Source organism: Macrotis lagotis, chromosome 1 (assembly GCF_037893015.1).
Source record: "Macrotis lagotis isolate mMagLag1 chromosome 1, bilby.v1.9.chrom.fasta, whole genome shotgun sequence".
Classification (NCBI taxonomy): domain Eukaryota; kingdom Metazoa; phylum Chordata; class Mammalia; order Peramelemorphia; family Peramelidae; genus Macrotis; species Macrotis lagotis.
The window spans coordinates 578,045,558-578,067,925 of record NC_133658.1 but is presented as its reverse complement, the minus strand read 5'-3'; the positions used below and the strand labels follow the sequence as shown (position 1 = coordinate 578,067,925).

Here is a 22,368-nt window from a genome sequence, read left to right as displayed (position 1 = left end):
TATAATCTGAGCCAGAAAATATTGAAAGGATACTAGTGAGAAGATTCCAGAGTTAAATTCCTATTTAAGGCTTCCTAGAGAATATGAATTGGTTAGGGTTTTGACCTGGCCTTCCTTTCCTAGGAATTTCCCTAAGGTGGACCCCTGGGCCCCATCTGGAGGCCACTATCAGGCTGTTATTCTAGGAATGGGGGTGGAGGTGGGATGTAGAGCAGAGGGCAGGACCTGTGGCATCAATCTGATGCCCACAGATGCTAGGGCTGCACTGCCACTCTTGACCAGGGAAATGGGAACCCATTCTTGGCCAGTTTAGGAATTCCAGCCTTGCAGCAGAATTGCTCAGGGTCATTTAAAAGTCAGGTCCAGGGGTAGCTACCTGGGATTTTAGACTGAACAGTTTGGGCACCTTGGGTTTAGGAAGCCCAAGGCTGTAAACTGGAGGCCTGGGGACTAGCCCAAGTTTTCTATTTACTTTGTTGTTACCTTGGCCAAGAGCCCACTTCTCCCTCTCTTCAGACTTCATTTACCCAATTTAAACAGTGTAAAACCAAGTGGTGTAGTAGATAGAGAACAGTACCTGGAATCTAGAAGATGTGAGTTCATACCTGGTCTCAGAGACTTTACAATCTGAGTGGCCCTGGACAAGTCACCTAGCCTCTTTCTGCCTCAATTTCTTCTTCTGTCAAATTAGCATAATAATACTCCCAGGGTTGTTGTAAGTAAAATGAGATGGTATTTATAATACATTTTTACAAACCTTAAAGCACTGTATAAATTCTAGCTATCACCATCATCATCTTCATCATCATTATTACTTAGCATTTGTATAGAGGATATATTATCTTAATTGATTCTTACAACAACCTTTTGTATTAGGTACTATTATTACCATTTTATAATAAAGTTATTGAGTTTGCTGGGAAAGTTAAGTGACTTCTCCATCATCAAACAGCTAGTAAATGTTTGAGGCACGAATCAAACTTGGCTTGCTAACTCCAAGTTCAGCAGGCTACCTACCCACTGTACTATCCAGCTGTTTTAGAGCTTTTCTTACCTCCCAAGATCACAGAAATGGAGGTGGACTTTGGGCAAAGGGTAAGAGTAGTCAAAAATGCAAGTCTTAGACTATTTGCCCTAGAAATAAGGAGAGAGAAGAAAAGGTTATATAAGACTTTTTAGGTAATTAAAGGAAGCTAGTTCATCTAGTCCCATGTTTCCCTTTTAGAATCACCAAAGAGTTATGTATTCATATGAGTATTTGTTAAATTCCTGCTATTTTCTGGACACTGGGCAAGGCAGTCAAAATACAAAAACATGAGGAAAAATCCTTGACCTCAAAAGCTTACATTCAACTGGGAGAAGGGGAAGTAACATGTACAGAATTATACAGTTTTGTCCTCTGGTCTCATTTTTCTTCTCTCCTCCTGCCACCATTGCCTTGGTTTTTTTTCCTGGATATCCCACACACCACCCCCAGAAGTCTAAACCCTCTCTTCCTTTCATTCCCACCCAGACTAAGAAGCCCTAAAGCAGAGTTGCTTCAGGGGTTCCTGGTATCTCTTCTCCCTTCACCTTTGTCTTTCTTCTGTCTTCTTCCCTCCCCTTGTGTCTTCCCAGCATCCTGTTTGCTGACATTGAAGGCTTCACCAGTTTGGCTTCCCAGTGTACAGCACAGGAGCTAGTCATGACTCTCAATGAGCTGTTTGCCCGTTTCGACAAGCTGGCCGCAGTAAGTCATCCCTCAGATCTCTTGCCACTCTGAGGGTTGTTGGGAAAGTGTGACCAGTGTGGTCTTCCCCCAACTCTCAAGCCTTGCCTTGTAACCTTACAGGAGTCCCTGTCACTCAGAATTCTCTTAAGTTGTGTCCAAAAATGGAACTGGAGAATCCCAGCCAAATATAGGCTGCATTGGGGGTTGGGTTGGGAAAATTAGGGATGGGAGGTGGGGAGAAAGGACATGTGGGCAAAAGCCTCAGGACTGTTGAAAGGAGAGGGGAGTTGATGGTGCAGACAGATGCAGACAGATGCTGCAGCCACAGAGACCAGGACAAATTGTTCAAATGCACAGACAGGGTAAGGTTGGGGGACTGGAAGAGCTGTGGGGTCACAGCAGACTTTCAGCTGCCACCATACACTGAGAGAGAGAGTGACAGTATCACTAGATCATAGAACCAGAAAATTGAAGAGCTGGAAGGGTTTTTAGCTCTCATTTGAGCTCTTTTTACAGATGGGGGAAATGCTTAGGCATCACACCATCAGTCAACTCTTGATCATCAATACTGATGGAGGAGGAGGGTGGTTCTGTGGAAAACCCCAGTCACAAACCCCAAAGTCACTTCTATTTATTTGGCTTAGAGTTGACTTGATTGATTGATTTAGCAACAGATTGGCCTCCCTGGTGGTGTTTGGCTCTGGATGATAAAATGAGTTGGCATTTTCAGAGCTCCTACTACTGATTTGTGTGTGTGATGGCAATGTGGAGAGTGAGGAGGGGGGATGGGAGGCAGGGATAATTGCTTGGATAATCCTCAAAAGCATAAGGAAGAATTCAGTTTTAGTCCTAAGGGTGACTTTGGAACCTATGGAGCAAGAGCACATTTACTATACTCTTGTTAACATTAGGTGTTGGTTTATTTTACATAAACACTAATGAATTTTATAGAGGCCTTAAAAATCCATTCCTATTTTCACAAATATATTGAAATTATGGAACCCACCTTCTTTCAAGTATTCGGGAATTTGGATTTATATTTATAATCAGTTACAGGATTTGGCTGTAAATAATGAATGATTACCCTTTACAAAAGAACTACAAACAGTACCCTAAAGAAGGAATGTGTTAATTGCTTTTCCCTAATGTCCTGCAGATAAATGTGTGCTAGGTGGTAGGAATGTACTTGGCTCATACCTCCTTTCCTAGGCTCATGGGACCCCCTCTACCTCCACCTCACCTGATAAGCTGGCTATGCTGGCTGTGACTAGGGCCAGATCTGTACTTGCTGCCTCTAAAAGACAAGTTATTCTGGCATTACATGAATTCATGTTTTTCTCTCTTCTCCCTTCCCCATCTCACCATTGGATTTATAAAACAAAATTTATATGTGTTTTTCCCCGTAGGAGAATCACTGTTTACGTATTAAAATCTTGGGAGATTGTTATTACTGTGTCTCTGGGCTTCCTGAGGCCCGGGCTGATCATGCTCACTGCTGTGTGGAGATGGGCATGGACATGATTGAGGCCATCTCGTAAGTATAGTGGGGCAGGAGAGGGGAGTGTGGTGTGTGTGTTTGTGTGTGTTTGTGTGAGACAGTTGTAGGAGATAAGAGTTAAACCTTTCCCTTCTTTGGATGCTCTTTGTGGTCTGGGCCTAATGTTCCGAAATGTGACTTTGCAGATCAGGAGTGTCAGAGAGGGGTGCCTAGGTGGCACAGTGGACAGAGCACCAGCCCTGGAGTCAGGAGTTCAAATCCTTCCTCAGGCACTTGGGCAAGCCATTTAACCCCACTGCCTTGCAAAAACCTAAAAAAAAAAAGTGTCAGAGAAACAAGGGACTAATTTTTCAATGAAATCTTTGGAGAAGTAGTCAGATAAGACCTCATTTAAAAGGCCAGCCTAATACTGAAAAGGGTAATTAATGATTATCTGAAATACAGGGTTGATCCAAACCTTCATGTGAATCTCTAGATAGGCAGAAGGACAGACAGGATAAATTCTGGGATTTTTATCCCACCCATGGGCTTCTTTGGCAAGCTTGTGAAACCTGTGGACTACTTTTTAGAATTATAACTTTAAATGTATCAAACAAAATATATAAGATTATAAAGGAATATATTGAGAAAGCTATCAAAATGCATATATATATATATATATATATATATATATATATATATATATGTGTGTGTGTATGTATATTTTTTCCAAGTTCAAGAACCCTAGGTTGAGAACCCCTGATTTAGATTGAGGAATCTTTGAATTCATAGAGTCATAGATTTTTTTTTTGGTTTTTTATTTTTATTTAAGGCAATGGGATTAAGGGATTTGCCCAAGATCATACAGCTAGGCAATTAAGTGTCTGAGGCCGAATTTGAATTCAGCTCCTCCCAACTTCAGGGCCGATGCTCTAGCCACACAGTCACCTAGCTGCCCCCATAGAGTCATAGATTTAGAATTATTCATGGTCATTAAGTTCATCCCCTTCATGTTATATATGAGGTTGGCAAAGCTAGAGTTTGGACCTAAGTCCTTTAATCTCAAACCTAAAGTTCATTCCATCACATCCCAGTTAGTATGGAATCCACTGTGCTGATCCTGAAACAGCCCAGCAAAGAGAAAAACCTGAGGAATAAGTAAGTGTTGGGAATGTAGTCCATTACAGGGGCAAAGGAAGGTGACCAGGATCTGCTTTTGCTTGATGTGCAGAGTGCTACTCTCCATGACAAGAAAATTGATTGATAATGAGTCTTCCCTGCTGTGTCAGCCTCTCACTGTTGTCCTGGGAGTTGCTCATTTCAATAGCATACAGTAGCTGCATTGTCCAAGCCAGTGTAGTGTGCTACCCAGAATGTCCTTTGGAAAGTAGGCTGGACAAGCCCTCGTCCCCTCATGTGGCTTCCTGAGAACAGGCCCCACTCCCTTTCAGGAAGGGACATTTCATCCTCTTTCCTTGATGGGTCTGTTCCCATTCCCCCCAGGCTGGGATAATAGATCACAGTCTTAGAGCTAGAAGGGACATAGAGATTAACTCATCTATTTCACCCTTGTGTTGAAAATAAGGAAAGGAGGCCTATAGAATTTAAGTGACTTGCCTTTACAGTCTTAGCTAAGCTGATGAAACCAAGCTTTGACTTCAAATCCAGTGGCATTGAGTTGACCTTAGTTCCCTTCCACCCCTACCCATTACCATGCTTTGCCAAGGAATATTAGAGTATTCCTCCTTTATCCGGTTTATTGGGAAGAAGTAGAATGGTTTGGCCAGACTCAAATAACTGATAATCTACAAGTAATTTCTTGTGTTCCCTCCAAGTACATTGTAGAAATATTTTTTTGGCAGCAGCAAAATTCCCTTCCAAAAGATTCTTGGCTACAGATTTTATTAAAATGAGTTTGCATTTCCCAGGTGCATCCTAATTGACCAGTGAAAGACACAAACCAGAAGTATTTGGATTAGAAGGAAAAGATGGGGCTCTAAATTAAAATACTGTCAGGCACATTTGTAACTGTGGGTTGATGTACTGCCCCACCTTGTGGTGTTGGCTCAGAACGGCAGCTTCTGCCATTTTCTGATTGAGAAGAAAGCTGCTTTCCAAATAAAATAGCAACCTATTTTTCAGGTTGAATAGTTTCAGTACCTTTACTGGATAAAACCAGGGGAGTGGCTCTTAGATCTCTGTTTTGTTTTGTTTTGTTTTTATCATCCTCCTGTTTTTCCTCTTCATTACATCTGTTTTTTTCTCTTCATCCTCAGTTCTCATCCCCTTGCCTTCTTCTCGTCTTCAAAAACTCAGTTTTTGACCATCCTAAGTCTTAGAATCACTGGAGCTTGTAACTTTAGAGCTTGCCTTAAAAATCACTTTGTCCAACCCTCCCAATTTTTATAGATGAGCAAATTGAGCTTCAGAGTAATGAAAAGTGACTTAGCTAAGGACATGAGTAATACTAAGTAAAGAACTAGATCCTGAATTCTGATCTCTTCCCATTCACTATTCTTTCCATGACACCACATTCTTCTTTCCCCCATCCTCCTTCTCTAGCTTGGTCCGAGAAGTGACAGGGGTGAATGTGAATATGCGTGTGGGGATTCACAGTGGTCGAGTACACTGCGGAGTACTTGGACTGAGGAAGTGGCAATTTGATGTCTGGTCCAATGATGTAACATTAGCCAACCACATGGAAGCAGGAGGCAAAGCCGGGTAAGTGACCAAACTAGGCCATTGGTGTTTCAATTCAGCACTAAGAGCCAGTTTTCAAAGTTCCTTGAGCCTGGTCCTACTGAGTCATTACCCGCTGGGGTAGGGATAGGTGAGAGGAGGGAGCTACTACTTCTGGGGGCTGTCAGAATATTCAGGAGATTTGTTCATTTGATCATTCATTTAATCAAAAAGTATTTTGTTTTGTTTTGTTTTTTACTAACTGTACCATGTACAACTCCATGATACCAGGCACTCAATGAGTGCTAAGTTGTAGAGCATCCAGTCCTAGTCCTCAAAGAGCATGGAGCCTAGTGGGGCAGGAGCAGGGGCGATGGACTCCAGCAACCTTTTTATGACTTATCAGTCTTTTATGATTAATATGCATTCTTATCATTTTTCCCTCATCATGTTCTTAAGTGTAGGAAATCGACAAAACAACAATTCTGACCCTGATTTGTAGCATTTGATGATTTCTGAGCATTTATAACAAGTCACCATAGTAGAAGGCAGAATGTGATAAAAGTATAAGTTAAAGGAATATTTTATCCAACTTGGAGGAGGCGGCAGTTGAGTTGGACATTGAAGAATAGGTAGGGTCTTGACAGGTACGTCTCCTTCTTAAGGCAGGAATCATTTCAGTAGTCAGTAAACAGTTATTAAGCTAGATCCTCTGCTAAACACTGAAAAATACAGAGAAGAAAAAGAAAGGAATTCCTTGCCCTTAAGGAGCTCACAGTCTAATGAGGAAAGACAACACAGAAAAGGGAGGGAAATATGGTGAGGAGAGAGATTTGTCTTGTATGTTGGACTTTTCTCTTAAAAGTCTAGCATAGTCACTGCCTTACATAAGAGTGGGCACGAGATCTCTGTAGAGTTGAACTGAATTGACTTCCAGGAAGAGATAATGGCCTTAGCAAAGCAGAAAGTTTAGGAAATAGTAAATCCAGATTGGTTAGTACAGAAGGTTTCTGTAGGGGAATATTGGGAAGTAAGACTGAAAAGGTCAACTGGGACCACATTGTAGAGAGTTTAAATGCCAGGCTAAAAAGTCTCCTTAACCAATGCCTTCCAAGAAAATTTCTCAGATCCCCATGATAGTTGTTACTTGTTATTATCTGTTGATTGAAAAACTATGCTAGGCTAGAAATTACTGTGAATTCAGCAATATTTTTGTAGTTTATTTATAAATAGGAAATCATATAGATGCAATATTTATGATTTATTCAGTCTACAAAAGGCATGTTTGCTTTTTTATGGATTCATGGGCCACTTGCAATAACTCCATGGTTCCTTGGAGGTTCATAACTTATAAGTTTGAAAGCACTGCTTTGAATGATGGGGCTTTAGAGAAGGGGAGTGACCTGAACAAAGTAGTGCTTGGGAAAGATGAATCTGGTAGGAATTCACAGGACACATTATAGGGCTGGGTGAAGCTGAAAGCAGAGTTAGGAAGCTATTATAGTAATCTTGTTATAGGATGCAACCAGTGAGTTAGCAGGGAATAGAAAGGATGACAAACAGTTAAGTTGATGGATTAATGAGGTGAAATTGGATTGGGGTTGAAGTTAGAATGAAGTTAGAATTTTTGATTATTGACTATTGAAATGGTTCCTGCCTGCCTTAAGAAGGAGATGTACTGTCAAAACCCTACCTATTCTTCTGTGTCCAATTCAGATGCCACGTCCTCCAAGTGCTAGCTGGAAATGATTTGCTCTTCTATATTCCTTCAGATTTTACATATATTTCATTCTACCTTCTTCAATGGCAACTTGTTATAAAAGTTCAGAAATCATCAAATGCTCCAAAGACTTCTGGAAGTAGAAATTTAGGGGATTTAGAGCAAGTTTCTTGTTGTGGGGGGGGGGAATGGTTTAATATTGGCGTTAAGTTTCAAATTGAGTATCAAACTCTATCTTGTGTCCTCATTTTCTTCCTCTGTTGTGTCTCTTGCATTTATAGGCGCATCCATATCACCAAAGCCACTCTGAATTATCTCAATGGTGATTATGAGGTAGAGCCCGGCTGCGGGGGTGAACGCAATGCCTACCTCAAGGAGCACAGTATAGAGACTTTTCTTATCTTGCGCTGCAGCCAGAAGAGGGTGAGTTGGGGAAGAGGAGGCAAGAGAAACACCAGGAGGGTGGTCCCTCCTTGATAGAGGAGGGGACAACCAGTAGTAGAGTAGAGTGGACCAGAGTAGAAATGAATAATGTTGCTATCCTCAGCAAGCTTCTCAAACCTATTTAGGTCAAGAAATTTTCCTTTTAATGAATTCTTTAAGTTAAATTTAGTTGAGGGTCAGGCAAAGAGACTCCAGAACTCCATCCTGTGGCAGATAGAAACAAATACCCAAAAGACTTCCAGGGTGTTGCTGGGGAGGCCAATGTACAATGGAAAGAAGAGCAGAACTGAGGTGGGCTATGGGATAGCTCTCCTGGGTGTGAACATAGGGTGAGGTCTGGTAGCTTCCTATTTTAACTAATTATCTAGTGATAGGTGTTTTGTACTATTTAGACTAGGTGTCAAAACAAATCTTTTCTGTGCTGCTGAAGGATAGCTAAGTGATGTTAAGACTTTCTAAATTGCAGGGCCCTGGGGAAGAGCTCTGGTCATCCCAGCCTAGTTCCAGTTCTTCTGCAGGATTCTTTTCTTGAACTTTCTTCCTCTTCTCCTTCCTGTTTCCTTTGTAAAAGGACGGTTGCTTCTGAGCCAAGGATGCTCTATGTAGTTCTCTCTAACTTAGGAAAATATGCATACATAGACATACATATTTTTGGAGCTGAAGACATCCAGTGAAGGGCAATTCAAATGGTCAAAGAAGGGGGAAGGGGAGGAAAATTCAATATGATGGCTGCCCAAAACAATCAGAAATCCTTAGTTTGAAAAACTAGACCTAAAGGTGTTGGAACAGGGGAACACAAACTTGTTCACTAGATCCCCAGATGTTAAAACAAATGAGCACCTAGGATACAGATCTAGACCTAGAGTCAGAAAGATCTGAGTGTGAATTCTGTTTCATCCACTTACAAGCTGTGTGACCCAGGGCAAACCACTTAACCCCTCTCAGCCTCAGTTTCCTCATCTATTAAATAATAATAATAATAATAATAATAATAATAATAATAATAATAGCACCCACCTTACGGGTTTGTGAGCACAGATAAATGAATGAGGAAACATTTATTGACCACTTACTATGTGCCAGACATTTTGGAAAGCACTGGGAATACAAATACGAGAAAGGAAAGAAGGAAGAAAGAACCTACTGTATGCTGCACATTGTACCAAGTGCTTTTTAAATATTGACTCACTTGATCTTCACAACAGCAGTCCTGAGAGTTAAGTGCTATTAATATACCCACTTTACTATTGAGGTAACCGAGGTAAACAAATGTTAAGTATATTACCTAGGTTTACATAGTTAATATATATATATATTTGAGTTGGATTTGAAATGATTTTTTTTTAATAATCTCATTGTGTTTTTCCCAACATTGGCACAAATGGGAATGTTATTCTGCTACTTACTTCATGAACCTTATGAACTTAAACAGAGCATCTGATTCAGGTCTTCTGTACACATTTGTGTGAGGGGGGAGTGAATGTGTATCAATGGGGCAGCTAGGTGGCTCGATGGATAGTGCTCAGTGGACAGTGAACAAGATCTGAGTTCAGATATGGCCTCAGATACCTCCTGGTTTTGTGACCCTGGGCAAGTCACAGTTTGCTTCAGTAAATCCCAGTATGTTGGAGAAGGCAATGGCAAACTACTCCAGTATATTTGCTAAGAAAATCCCAAATAAGGTCAAGAAGAGTTGGACAAAATTGAAAAACAACTGAATAACAAAATAATAGTTTGTGTGTGTGTATATTATATATATAATACATATATCTATATTTATGTATTCAGTATATACATAGTGTATATATGTGTATGAAAGAAGTAGTTTGCAAAGTTTAACTGCTATGTAGATATTAGCTATGAGCATTACTATCAGTGTTATTTGAATTTAAAGCTAGTAAACAGAACAAATAGAAGTATCACTTTACACAGTAGATAAAAACTAGAGAAATTATTCTGAAATAGTTCTGGGGTATTTCCATTCCCAGGTTGAATCAAACCCTCTGTATTTAATTTCATGAGGTTCTTGAGGTAAATACCAGAAAGTAACATTCCCATTTATGCCAATGCTGGGAAAAACACAATGAAGCTATTAAAAAAAAGTCTTTAGGGATATACACTAGAGACCAGAAGGGGGGCCCCTGAGTGGGGCTTCTGACTCTGGATCTCTATGTCCTGTCTCTGCCTCTGTATCTTTTCTTTGAGTGGTTCTTGGTCTTTTACCTCCCTCTTAATTTCCTTTCCTCTTCCTTTGTCTCTTTGCCTTAACTGCCCATAATATGAAACGGAAGTTATAGTATTTTTATCTACCTTTATTTAATAGCTTCCTATATCCTGTTCTTAATCTGAAAATCAACGAGCAGTCTCTCTGTCTCCTCTCTCTTTCTCCTCGTATTTCCTCTCCCTCCCTCCCTCCTCTCCTTTTTTTCTCCTCTCCTTTTTCCTTCCCCTCCCATCCCCTCTGGAAACTTGCTGGCTAAAAGACTAAGATGCTGAGTAAGCAGCAAATACATTTGGATGTTTGATCTGTAAAAGTGGATTATATAACCCATAGACCCTTTTATTCATTTGTAACTTTTAACATACTCATTACCAGAAATTCCTAAGATTCCCAGAATGTTCTGAATAGCTTTCCATTCTTACAAATACTTTTTTTGTCCACGTTTCCATATTCCTTGTATCTTTATCATCAAAATCATTTCCAGCTTTAAATTCTGAACATTAATGCCCCCAAAGAGCATTTCCGTATATATACACATACATATATATGTATGATTGTATACAAATATATTCATACATACTTATGTATGTATGTATACATACACATATATACATATATTTCAGAATAGGAAAAGTAGATTCTCCACCAGAACTGGAAGCCTTCCTTTTAATCTCCTTTTTTGAAAAAGTATACAATAAAATCAGTGTGTTAGTTTCAGAATTGTTTTTCTTTTCTGTGGTTCCTGCTGAACTTCCTTCCTTTTCTTTCCTTTATATAAAAAAAGTTGTAATATCCCTCTTTTTTGGAGGCATCATTATTGCTAACCTCCCCTCCCCTAACTCTCTCCCTTTTAAAAAAAAGAGAAAAAAAAAGCAAATCCCTTATAACAATTAATGTAGACAAACATAATGAAAATATCCAGTGGCCCATTCAAAAATATCCCTCACCTCTCCACCAGCAGCAGGCTAAGGTGCTTTCATCATAGGTCCTTTAGAGATATGATTGGGGATTGATTTTGATCAGAATTCTTACATCCCCTTCCCCTCCCTCCAAGATCATTGCCTTCTCCACTACATCAGAGCTATCTTCATAAGACAGTCCTTCCTATCCTCAGCCCAAAGAATTTAAGTTGGGATTTTAGCACCATTTTTCCTCTTCTTCTTCACATGCCTTTCACTGGGGTAGTTCCAGACCTAGACCTAGACCTAATCCACCCTAGAAACATGGATACATATACATCTCTAGCACCAGAGATTTCAGTAAATGGAATCAGAAGTGAAATCCAGATCTTCCAGTCTCTTCTGTGGCCCTTCTTGGGGTAAGATGCATCTTGTAGAGCAGGCAGGGATGTCTTCTAGAGACCAGGAAATGGATTGGACAGTTTGTTTATGGACTCAGGTCCTTTTTGTTTCTTTCCCCTTGGTTAAGTAACTTGCCCAGGGTCACACAGCTAGGAAATGCCTATTGTCAGATTTAAACTCAAGGTTTTCTAACTTCAAACCCAGTGGTCTAACCATGGAGTTACCTAGCTGCTTTGTATATGTTGGGGATGGGGAGTGGTGGAGGAATATTGGGACAGGAGCATAGAAACAAGATTACTAAGGAAGCATCATAGGTCTATACACAGGAGAAAGGGTCCCGGTAGTGAATCAGAGACTCTGGATTCAAATTCAGCCTCTGATACTTCATGCCTATGTCAGTGATCTCCCTAGGCTTGTTTCCTCATATATAAAATGAGTGGATTGAATTAACTAGATTCAGAAATCCTTTCCAGCATTAGCCTATGAATCTATAAGGTCTAAAGCCATTTAAGACATACAGACCCCCTCTTCCCACAAAAAAAAAAAATGTTCTTTGGGGAGGAAAAAACTGACCCCTAGAAGTATTTCAAGAACAGCTTGGGGAAAGGAGAAAACCCAGGCGTCCTGCCCCTTCTCTTCCTAACAGGACTGACTCTAGAGGCCGTTTTCACTGTGACTCAACCAAGCCAGATGGAATGTGTAATTTGAAAGTCCGGTGATTAAGATTGCTGGACTGGGAATAGAAAGGGGGAGAAAGTTCCCAGAAGGCAAAGAAACATTTAGAATGTCACTGGACCATTGGGACCTTTGGGAGGGGAGGAAAAGAAAAGAGTAATTGCATTACTCATTCCTTCCATCCCTGAGACAGAAAAAGGACCTTAGGCATCTTTAGTCCAGAATTTCTGAAACTTTTTGGGGTCCTGGACTCCTTTGTCTTACTGGTGAAGTTTTGTGGGCCCCTTCTCTGAAAACTTTTTAAAAACATAAAATAAATACATGGGATTACAAAGGAAGCCCATTGTAGTAAAAAACAATGATCAAAGTATTTTTAAATGAAAAGTTCAGAGACTTCAGATTCAATCCTTTTGTCAGACAGAGGATGCCTATAGTTAACCATGTAGTAAGTAGGAAAGTAGGGCTTGCATCTGGGGGCTCTGACTCCACATTCAGAAGACTGCTTCAGTTCAAACCCTGTTGCCTCTCTTTTGTATACCCTTGGATTCGGGAGTAGGGAAACCAGAAAAAGAGAAAGAGAGGAGTTGTGTGAGGAAGAGATATAGTAAACCAAGAGAATAGGACTGGCTGGGTGGCACAGTGGATAAAGCACCGGCCCTGGAGTCAGGAGTACCTGGTTCAAATCTGGTCTCAGACACTTAATAATTACCTAGCTGTGTGGCCTTGGGCAAGCCACTTAACTCCGTTTGCCTTGCAAAAAAAAACAAACAAAAAAAAAACCCCAAGAGAACGAATCTCCCCACATGTGCATATTTGGAAAAGTGCCTGCTGTGATGGGGGAAGCTTGATTCCAGTCCCTGGAAATATACCTTTAGAGTTAGAAGGACCTGAGAAATCATTGACTCCAAGCCCTTCGTTGGAAAGATGAGGAAACTGAGATCCAGAGAAGTTAAGAGAATTGCTCAAGGTCAAACAGTCTGTGGCAGTTAGAATTTGAACCTGAATCCAAACCCAGTATTTTTATTTTGTTTGGTTGTTTCCATCTTATCTGACTCTTTGTGATCTTGTTTGGGATTTTCATGGCAAAGGTACTAGAGAGGATTCCTGTTCCCTTCTCCAGTTCATTTTACATATGAGAAAACCGAAAAATAGAGTTAAGTGATTTGTTTAGGGCCACATCACTGGTAAATGTCATAGATCAGATTTGAACTTAGGTCTTCCTGACACCAGGCCAGACACTGTGCCTATCTTTTATTTTCATCATTCTACCCCAGGCTATAGGGGCCATCCATTCTTCCCCAAAGGAAGATACCCATTTCCCATTTATCTTTCTCATTTTGAGGTGGGTTATATTCAAGAAGAAACATACCTATTCTCTGTCCTTAAGGTGATAGCAATTCTGATGTATTCCTAGACACAAACATGCAAGACAGATAGATATGTGGACCACTGTGCTGATAATTAGACAAGTTTAATGAAATAAAATAAACCAAAAACTCAGGGGAAGGAATGGGATAAGTCAGACTTTGGAGAAGAGGTCTCATCTTTTTTCTAGCTCTCAAATATCATGAGTCATTGAAGGGGGTAGGCAGGGTTACCTATGTCAGCCAGATACCTTTCGTTCACAAAGTGACTCTAACTGTGCTTCTTCTCCAGAAAGAAGAGAAGGCCATGATTGCCAAAATGAATCGCCAGCGAACCAATTCCATTGGGCACAATCCGCCACCCTGGGGTGCCGAGCGGCCCTTCTACAACCACCTGGGGTCCCACCAGGTCTCGAAGGAGATGAAGAGGATGGTTAGTTACCAACGGAATGGTCATGGAAATTGGGAGACTCTTTTGGGGGGGGTGAGAAGGGAAGAAGGGAGAGGCAGCATTCTTCAGAGGTAGGTTAACAGCAGTAATTTATTGCATTTGTAAATCAAACCAATAAATAGAGAGCTGGGATTTATTCTTCTGGCATTATAAATGGGGGGGGGGTGTGAAAGGGAATAAGCATTTGCTGAATGCTTACTTTGGGCCAGGCACTGTGATAAATGATTTACAATTAATTCAGTTGATCTTCACAACATCCCTGTGAGGAGGACATGATCATGACCCCCATTTTACAATTAAAGAAGACTGTGTGTAGGTGGGGTAATGTTCAGTTGTTTTTCAGTCCTATTGGATTCTTTGTGACCCCATTTAGGATTTTCTTGACAAAGATACTGGAGTGATTTGCCATTTCCTTTTCCAGCTCATTTTACAGTTGAGGAAACTGAGGCAGACAGAAACTGAGGCAGATTTAACCAGGGTTTCACAGCTTGTAAGTGTCTGAGGCTGGATTTGAATTCAGGCTTTCCTGACTCCAGGCTCAGTGTTCTGTCCACTCTTCCACCAAGCTGCAGAGAAGAGCAGGTGCCCAGAGAGACAACTTCTTGCCCTAGGTCATATTGTCCAGGGTCCAGGATCTAGAACCAACTTCTGACTCCATATTGAGGGCTTTTGCCATCAGTCACAGGGCTTTCTCCAGCTCCTCATGGTCCCTTCTCCCTTGGCAGAGGTCACTCTACCAGCTTAGACTCAGCCTCCAGCTGTTTTTGGCAGCATTTGACTTTTGGTGTGGCCTTTCTCTTCTGGTCTTGTGGAGATAAACGTGCCAGGTGATGCCCGCTGCATTTTCCAGGCAACTGAGATTTCTCTCCAGTGCCATTCCTGCCTGGAAGCTGGAATTAAGATGCTCCCCAATGCTTACTGTGCTTTGGGAAATCCACAGCCGGAGTGCCCCCCCTCCCTGGGGAAGGGGAGGGGTGGCCTGGAAAAAGGGTATTTATTGGCCAGGATCTGAAATCTGTTTTTGGAGCACCTAGCACTTCGGGGCTGGGGGTATCACTGCTTCACATACCAGTGAAATGGATGTGCCAGGATTCCTGTGGTGAAGACTGGAGAAGAAAGAAGAGAAAGAGATGAAGTAAAAGTAGAGAGGAAGGGACAGGGATATGGAAGAAGGTAGATTATAATGAGGTGGTTTTGTTTTAGTTTGACAAATTCATTTCCTCTGTTCAAGGGGATGATGAAGGCTTCTCTCAGTGAAGACCCCACTTACCCTAAGAACAAGGGAGCTTGGAAGGAATGAGAGTGGAGGGTGTCCTGCCTTTCTGTTTCTCAGACCCAGTGAAAAGCAATCAGGTTGGGGGGTTGGGCCCTGTGTACAAGAGGATCTAATGCAGAGCCAGATAAGGCTAAGTGGGTTTGAGCCCCACCAGGAGGGATTAAAACCAGCTAGAGAGAGGGACTGGAGAGCTCCACACCTGGGTTGACAACTGTTTACACCATGCAGAGGCTGGGTGAATTCTAAAATCTTAAAAATCTGCTGATGAGGATGATGCAGACAGTGGCGATTGGACTCTTAAGGGCTGATCCAAAGGCTCTCCAGTGGATATTTTGGTTATAAGATCTAAAGCTCTAAATGTCATATCCCCTTCTATTCTGCTGCTGTTCGGTCAGTGGCATGGGACTGGCTAAGGCCTAGGGCTCTTCATATTGGCACTCTAGAGAGCCTATTTGGGCCACTGTGTAATTAGAGTGAGAATTTTCTGAAAAGTACTTTTGGCTTTGGTGCTTCTCCTTTGGTGAAGTGAGGCCTAAGTCTGTCTCTTGGGTTGAAAATGCTGGGTGGGGCTGATGAGGTTAGGTTTTTTTGGAAGAAATAGAAGCCTAAATTTACCCAGAATCTGGGGTGGTGTAGTGGATAGAATATCAGTCTTAGAGTTAGGAGGAACTGAGTGCAAATCTGGCCCCAGTACTTACTAGCTGGGTCACTTGTCTCAGGAAAAATAAAAATTCCCAGAATCAGATGTTCCTGTTCTTTGGAGGGCAAAAGGACTAGTATTCAGTGCAAGGGACATAAGAACACTTGTCCTTTCTCTAAGAGTAAAGCTACTGAGAGCTTCCATCACAGAGGTTCTCATGAGTCCTTCTGGGGCATCTAGGTGGTACAGTGGACAGAGCACCCATCCCTGGAGCCAAGAGGACCTGGGTTCAAATCCAGCCTCAGATACTTAATAATTTCTTAGCTGCATGACCTAGAGCAAGTCACTTAACCCCACTGCCTTAAATAAATAAAATTAAAAGAGAAGGACCCTTCTTATGGACAGCAGGAGGAGGGAAGATGACTTATTTTTGTACTATTAATGAGGATGAGTCCTACCTGAACGGTGTGTGTGTGTGTGTGTGTGTGTGTGTGTGTGTGTGTGTGTGTGTGTGTGTGTGTGTGTGTGTGTGTGTGTGTGTGTGTGTGTGTGGCTTGGGGGGGGGAACAGGAGCTGTGGCCTTTAAACTCAGGAATCTCCCCATCTGATGGAAAAAAAGAGAGAGGATATCTCAGGCTAGAAGCAAGTCCTGAACCAAAGTTTAGAGTAGAAGGAAGGTAACAGTCTCAAGCATGGCGTAGTTAGAGAAGCTGGAGATGAGACAAGGGTAAGTCTTTATGGGGCGGGTGGAGGTAAATGGAGGGAGGGTTAGGTGAGAAGGAAGAGGATTGATGGGAGTCTTTAAGCCCACAAGTTGGGAGTTTGGATTTGAAACGAGATTCTATAGTTTGCCTGTATATCTCTATGCAAAACTAGGCGTAGTCTAGCCAAAAGCTACTTTCTTTTAAAAAACATTTCAAGAATGCTCAATATCTTCCAGTCAGCTTCTAACACCTCCATGGACCACAAAACTATGGACCCAGTATCAGGAGGTTAGGGTCCTAAACTAAATTTGTCACCAACTGGAAGTGAGGAAAGTTTAACAGAGTAGAAAAAAAAAATGTCAGATTAGGAGTGCTGACTTCTCACTGCTATTCTTAGGCAAGTAATTTAAACAGTTTGTGTCTCAGTTTCCTTATCTGTAGAACGGACAATATGGCAGAATAGAGGACCTCTAAGCCCTTTCTGAGCAGGTAGGTGAACAGTGGATAGAGTACTGGACCTGGAGTCAGAAATGTGAGTTCAGATCTGGTCTCAGACACTAGCTGTGTGTCTCTGAGCAAATCACTTAACTCTGATTTAGTTTCTTCATCTGTAAAGTGAACTTGAGAACAAAAATGGCAAACAACTCCAGTATCTTTGCCAAGAAAATCCTCAGAGGGAGCATGAAGAGTCAGATACAACTGAATAACATAAACAACATAAACAGTTCTGCTTTTTCCAAGCAGATAGGCAAACTACGACCACTGTCCTGGTCTTCAGTTTACCCTAACTACAGCATGAAGGGGCTGGACTATATAATCTTTAGGGTTCCTTCCAATTCAGTCTGTGGCAGATTTGCATAGAAACAAATTTAAATCACTTTGGTTGTGAGTGCAGACAACCTCTTTGGTGGAGATAATGGTACACAGCTGGTCTTTAGCTGCTTTTGAACACTTAAAAAAAAATATTAAGTTTTCCAAGCAACTTGAGTCTTCTAATCATTATTCAGACTTGCAGTTTGTATCAGGCAGCCTCCATTTCCTCAGACTTCTCCCTGGATCTTTCCCCCTTCCCCAAAGCCTCCAGAATGGCCCTGTCACATCTCGATCCAGCCTCTTTTCCTTTTAGTCAAGTGAATCATTCCAAGTTTGGAAATCAGTAAGGACAAGTCATAATGAGGGACAGAGACAGAGGGACAAAAGGACAGACAGAACCAAATTCTGACCATCTATCAAATTTTTAAGAGTTTGTTCATTATGAGATTATAGGGATTCAAGCTGGACAGGACCCTAGATCCTTTCTGGAACCGAGAGAAGTTCAGACAAGTTTAGGGATTTGTTCTAAGTCATAGAGGGAATAAGAAGATGAACCTGGATTTGGACCTAGGTTCTCCTGATTCCAGATTTAACATTTTTTCCCCCAGTGCATCATTTCATTCAGTTTCATTGACTTTCTGGGAGGGCAACTCTTCATTGACAATTCAGAAAGTTGCTTCAAGTAGCTAGGGTTACAGTAAAAAAAGTTGTCTCCAAAGAGTCTCAAGTCCCTTCTGATTTTTCTAGTAAAAGAAAATGGGGACCTGATGAGCCCCAAAGGACTGGGAACTGAAGTTATTAGAAATTCAGTTCTATTCAATAAGAGAATAGTGGTATTGGGGAATATGGATAGATCCAGGGCAATTCTTCTTGCCAAAGGTAATTATGTACCCATATCCCAAAGACATGGAATTTAGCAATAGATGATGTGTCACCAGGGAACTGATTCTCCTCTTTCCCCTTCCCCCCAACAGCCGGCCACACTGGTTCTTCTTTTCCAATCTCCCTTTTTCCCTGTTACTTCTTTTTTATTTTTTATTTTTGCAAGGCAAATGGGGTTAAGTGGCTTGCCCAAGGCCACACAGCTAGGTAATTATTAAGTGTCTGAGACTGGATTTGAACCCAGGTACTCCTGACTCCAGGGCCAGTGCTTTATCCACTGTGCCACCTAGCTGCCCCTCCCTGTTACTTCTCATTCTCCTTTCTCTTCTTCCTCTTTCTCCTCCTTTTCCTTTCTCTTCCTCAGTTCTCATTTTCCTTCTTCCTTTCTTCTAAATGTATTGTCATTTTTTGGGGAAGCAATCAGGGTTAAGTGACTTGCACAGGGTCATGCAGCTAATATCAAAGAACAGATTTGAACTCAGGTCCTCCTGATTCTAGCACCAGTGTTCTCTATTCACGGCACCACCTAGCTGCCCCCATACCATCAATTTCTAAAAAATTTTATTGATGACTTTTTAATTTCAAAATTTCAGTCCTCTCCTGTCTATATCTTTGAATGCTCCCTTCTAAGTTGTTAATGAGGCTTCCAAAAAGAGAAGCAGGTTAGAATACTGGTGTCCACTACTGTCCCAGTACTTTTGTTGCTTAGTTTTGTTTGCTCTTACACTTTTGTCTTTCTCTTTTTTAGGGTTTTGAAGACCCCAAGGACAAGTGAGTAATATGACTTTCTTTGCTTCTGTTTTCCTAATCTCCAGAGTGCTTCTAAGCTGTCTCCATGACTGTTTTTCCACTGCCAAAATTCCACAGTACCCTATACCCTCTCCCACCATCTCTTATCTCAGATAAGCCCAAAGGACCTGATATGTGGTGCCAGGATAAAGGACAGATCTAAACACACTGGAGCATATCCCCTAGAACTGCCCAAATATATTTCTAACTTAGCAAACAGGATGCTATGTCCCTCAGTGAGAGATTTGAGAGCTCCTATTTTCCTCTCTTCCCCTACAAAATATTTGGTCTCAAGACCCCTAAATGTATTTTCCCCTTAAGGGACATACAAATGCCTCCCTCTTCAGACCTTAGTTAATGACTATTTGAAATTCTGTTCAAGGGCAGGGGAAGGAGTGGACCCTTCTATTTTTGGATATCTATGTGTTGGACCCTATTTCAAATTTAAGTCCTATGAGTATTGGGAGCAGTTAGGTGGTGCAGTGGATAGAATGCTGGCTCTGGAGTCAGGAGGCCCTGAATTCAAATTCAGCCTTAGATTTGTAATAGCTGTGTGACCTTGGCCAAGTGACTTAAATGCAAATGATTAAAAAAAAACTGTCAAGTATTCCACCTATCTTCATTCATTCCCCATCCACCCTGGCACACAATGAACCAAACAAGCCCTCAAAAGTATATAGAGATATATCTATGTAGATATTATGTATGTATGTATATATATATATACACACACACACACACACACACACACACACACACACACACACACGTATATAAAATCAAGCAAAACAAATTCCCAGTTGACTATGTCCAAAAACATATGACTCATACTACAACTTGGGTCCATCACCTCTGACAGGTATCCAACCTATTTTTTCCAGTTCAGTTTAGTACTGCCAGTTACTTCCTTCCAGGGGACCCAGATTAGAGTCAGTCTCCAACCACAGCAATCTCCCACCATAGCCAGGATTTACAGATTTTATGTTAGAAGAATAAAGGAGCATCCTCACATGAAAACCTGGAAGAGGGGAGGTATTAATTGACACTACTCATTGCTAGTGTTTGAATAGGAGATGTCTTCTGAGATGATTCAAATTGGAATGGGGCATTCAGAGAGAATTATGAAGCCAAGAACTGGGGTTCATTTCCCATTTTATAGATTAGGAACCTCATTGAGTTAAATCACTTACCAAAGGTCACACAGCCATTTAGAAGCAGAGACAGGCTTAGAACCAGGGTCACTGGCATGTTAGACCCATGTTCTTTCTACCACATGTTTAACAGGGACAGTGCTGAACATAGGAAACTGCTCTTCTAATGAATAATATATTCCTTGCCCACCTTCCAACTTCTGCTGAACTCCTCTTCCTGTTTAAAGGGTCCGGCAGGACACTACTTGTATTAGGATGGATTTACCTGGTGTTCTAAAGTGGACTCCCTTCCTTCTACCCAATGTGAGACCTGGGCTGAACAAGGTTAATGAAAATCAATGATCTGAGAATCCTGGCAGAGAGAGGTCCGTTCAGTCATTGATTGATGAAGGGTACCATCAGAGGGTCTTAAGAATCATAGGGTTGATAGGGATCAAAGATGGCAGCTATGTAGAGAGTATCACTACTAGGACATAAATATATGGACGGGGAAAAATGAGTCAACATTAATTATACACCCACTGTGTCAGAAATTGTGCCACGTGCTACAACAACAGAGAAAATGACCACCACCAAACCAAGGTCGGTGCTGCTTAATTAGACAAAATAGCTTGGCCTTTTGAAGAAGTGTGGGACTACGGGTATAGGATATTGCATATAGCAAACTTTTAAATTTTGTTCTATGCAATTGTTTTTCTGTTTTTTTCCCCACTACTATAAGGGATGATTCTCAGAGAGGAGGAGAAAGGAGGAAAACAGAAGGAAATAAGTGATAGAAATATAAGATGTCAATAAAAATGTATTTCTTAAAAAAAGAATCATAGGGTTGAAAACTAATATATTTCTTTAATTTAAATGCTTACTTATTTTGATGAAAAATCAATTGATAAGTGTTATTATTTCTCTCAATAGAAAAGGCCCATTTTGTATTGAATTGACTAACTCTACTGTGTACATTTTTGAAATGAAGTCTGACACTAAGAAAAAAAAGGAATTATAGCATCTTTTGACCTTAGAAGTAATCTAGTCCAACCTCCTCATTTTATAGATGAGGAGACTGAGGCATATATAGGTTTAAGGGTCTGACCCAGGTCATACAGGTAGTAAGTATCAGAATCAGGATTTGAACTCAGGCCCTCTGATTTCAGAGTGTTGTTTCCACTATTGGAGGAAAAGGATAACTAAGATTGGGGGATGGAAATAAGGAAAAATAATTTATGGAGAAAATTTAAAAAGGCCAGTCAAGGCAAAGCCACATTCTTTCCAAACAGCTTGTCCAATCAGATTACTCTAGCTCCTTCTGGTGAGATTATTCTAGAGAATAATGCTATGGAATCACAAAGTGGCAATGATTACTTTAGTAAGCTTTTCTAATCCTTTTTTGTGTTATGGATTCCTTTGGCAGTCAAGGAAAGCTCTTTCTTGGGGTATTTTTTTAAATTCATAAAATAAAATACATAGGATTATGAAATATTTATCAAAATTTAAAAAGACAAACAAATTTACTTTTTAACAAGTTCCCAGGTTAAGAATCTTATTCTGTTTTAATATCATCTCTGAGGTAACAATGATCGTCCACCTAATAGATAAATGTGTTTTGCAACCTTCTTCAACAAGTGGCCTTTGTAGGATCCACCCTTACAGGGATGGGATCTCAAATGAATGCAGCCTATTGCATCCTCCTCCTCCATGAGCTGGCTGAGCTCCTTCTCCTTGGCAACAAAAGAGGTAGAAAGAAATGAAAGGAGGTTCCTGAGTCTCTCCTTCAGGGGAAATTGCCAGACACACGAAACATCTCTATTTGGGGAGAACAGGTCTTATTTGATTGGATGTCAGTCACTGCTGGGGAATACACAGAATCTAACACTCTAGGGAAGAGAAAATGAGGAAGAAGAAGTAGCAAATGAGGGAAAGATGGTGTTTCCATCCTGGCTGATGTTTGGATAATTTGACTACTGAGCTATATAGCCTTTACAAAGAGCTTTCGGTCTATAGTTGGGAAAACAAGAAACTGGTTGACTTTTGTTGCTTTCTCACAGGCCCCCATTTTCCCTCCAGTTCCGAACCACC

General features: G+C 41.1%; 1 protein-coding gene across 1 annotated transcript in view; it reads left to right on the top strand.

The window, feature by feature from the left end:
* ADCY5 (adenylate cyclase 5) overlaps window positions 1–22,368 on the top strand; it is a 244,372-nt gene that overhangs the window by 186,728 nt on the left and 35,276 nt on the right. The window contains 6 exon segments of the mRNA XM_074214670.1: window positions 1,618–1,729; window positions 3,118–3,245; window positions 5,751–5,909; window positions 7,869–8,010; window positions 13,885–14,025; window positions 19,107–19,129. Coding sequence (XP_074070771.1) covers window positions 1,618–1,729; window positions 3,118–3,245; window positions 5,751–5,909; window positions 7,869–8,010; window positions 13,885–14,025; window positions 19,107–19,129 — 705 coding nt within the window.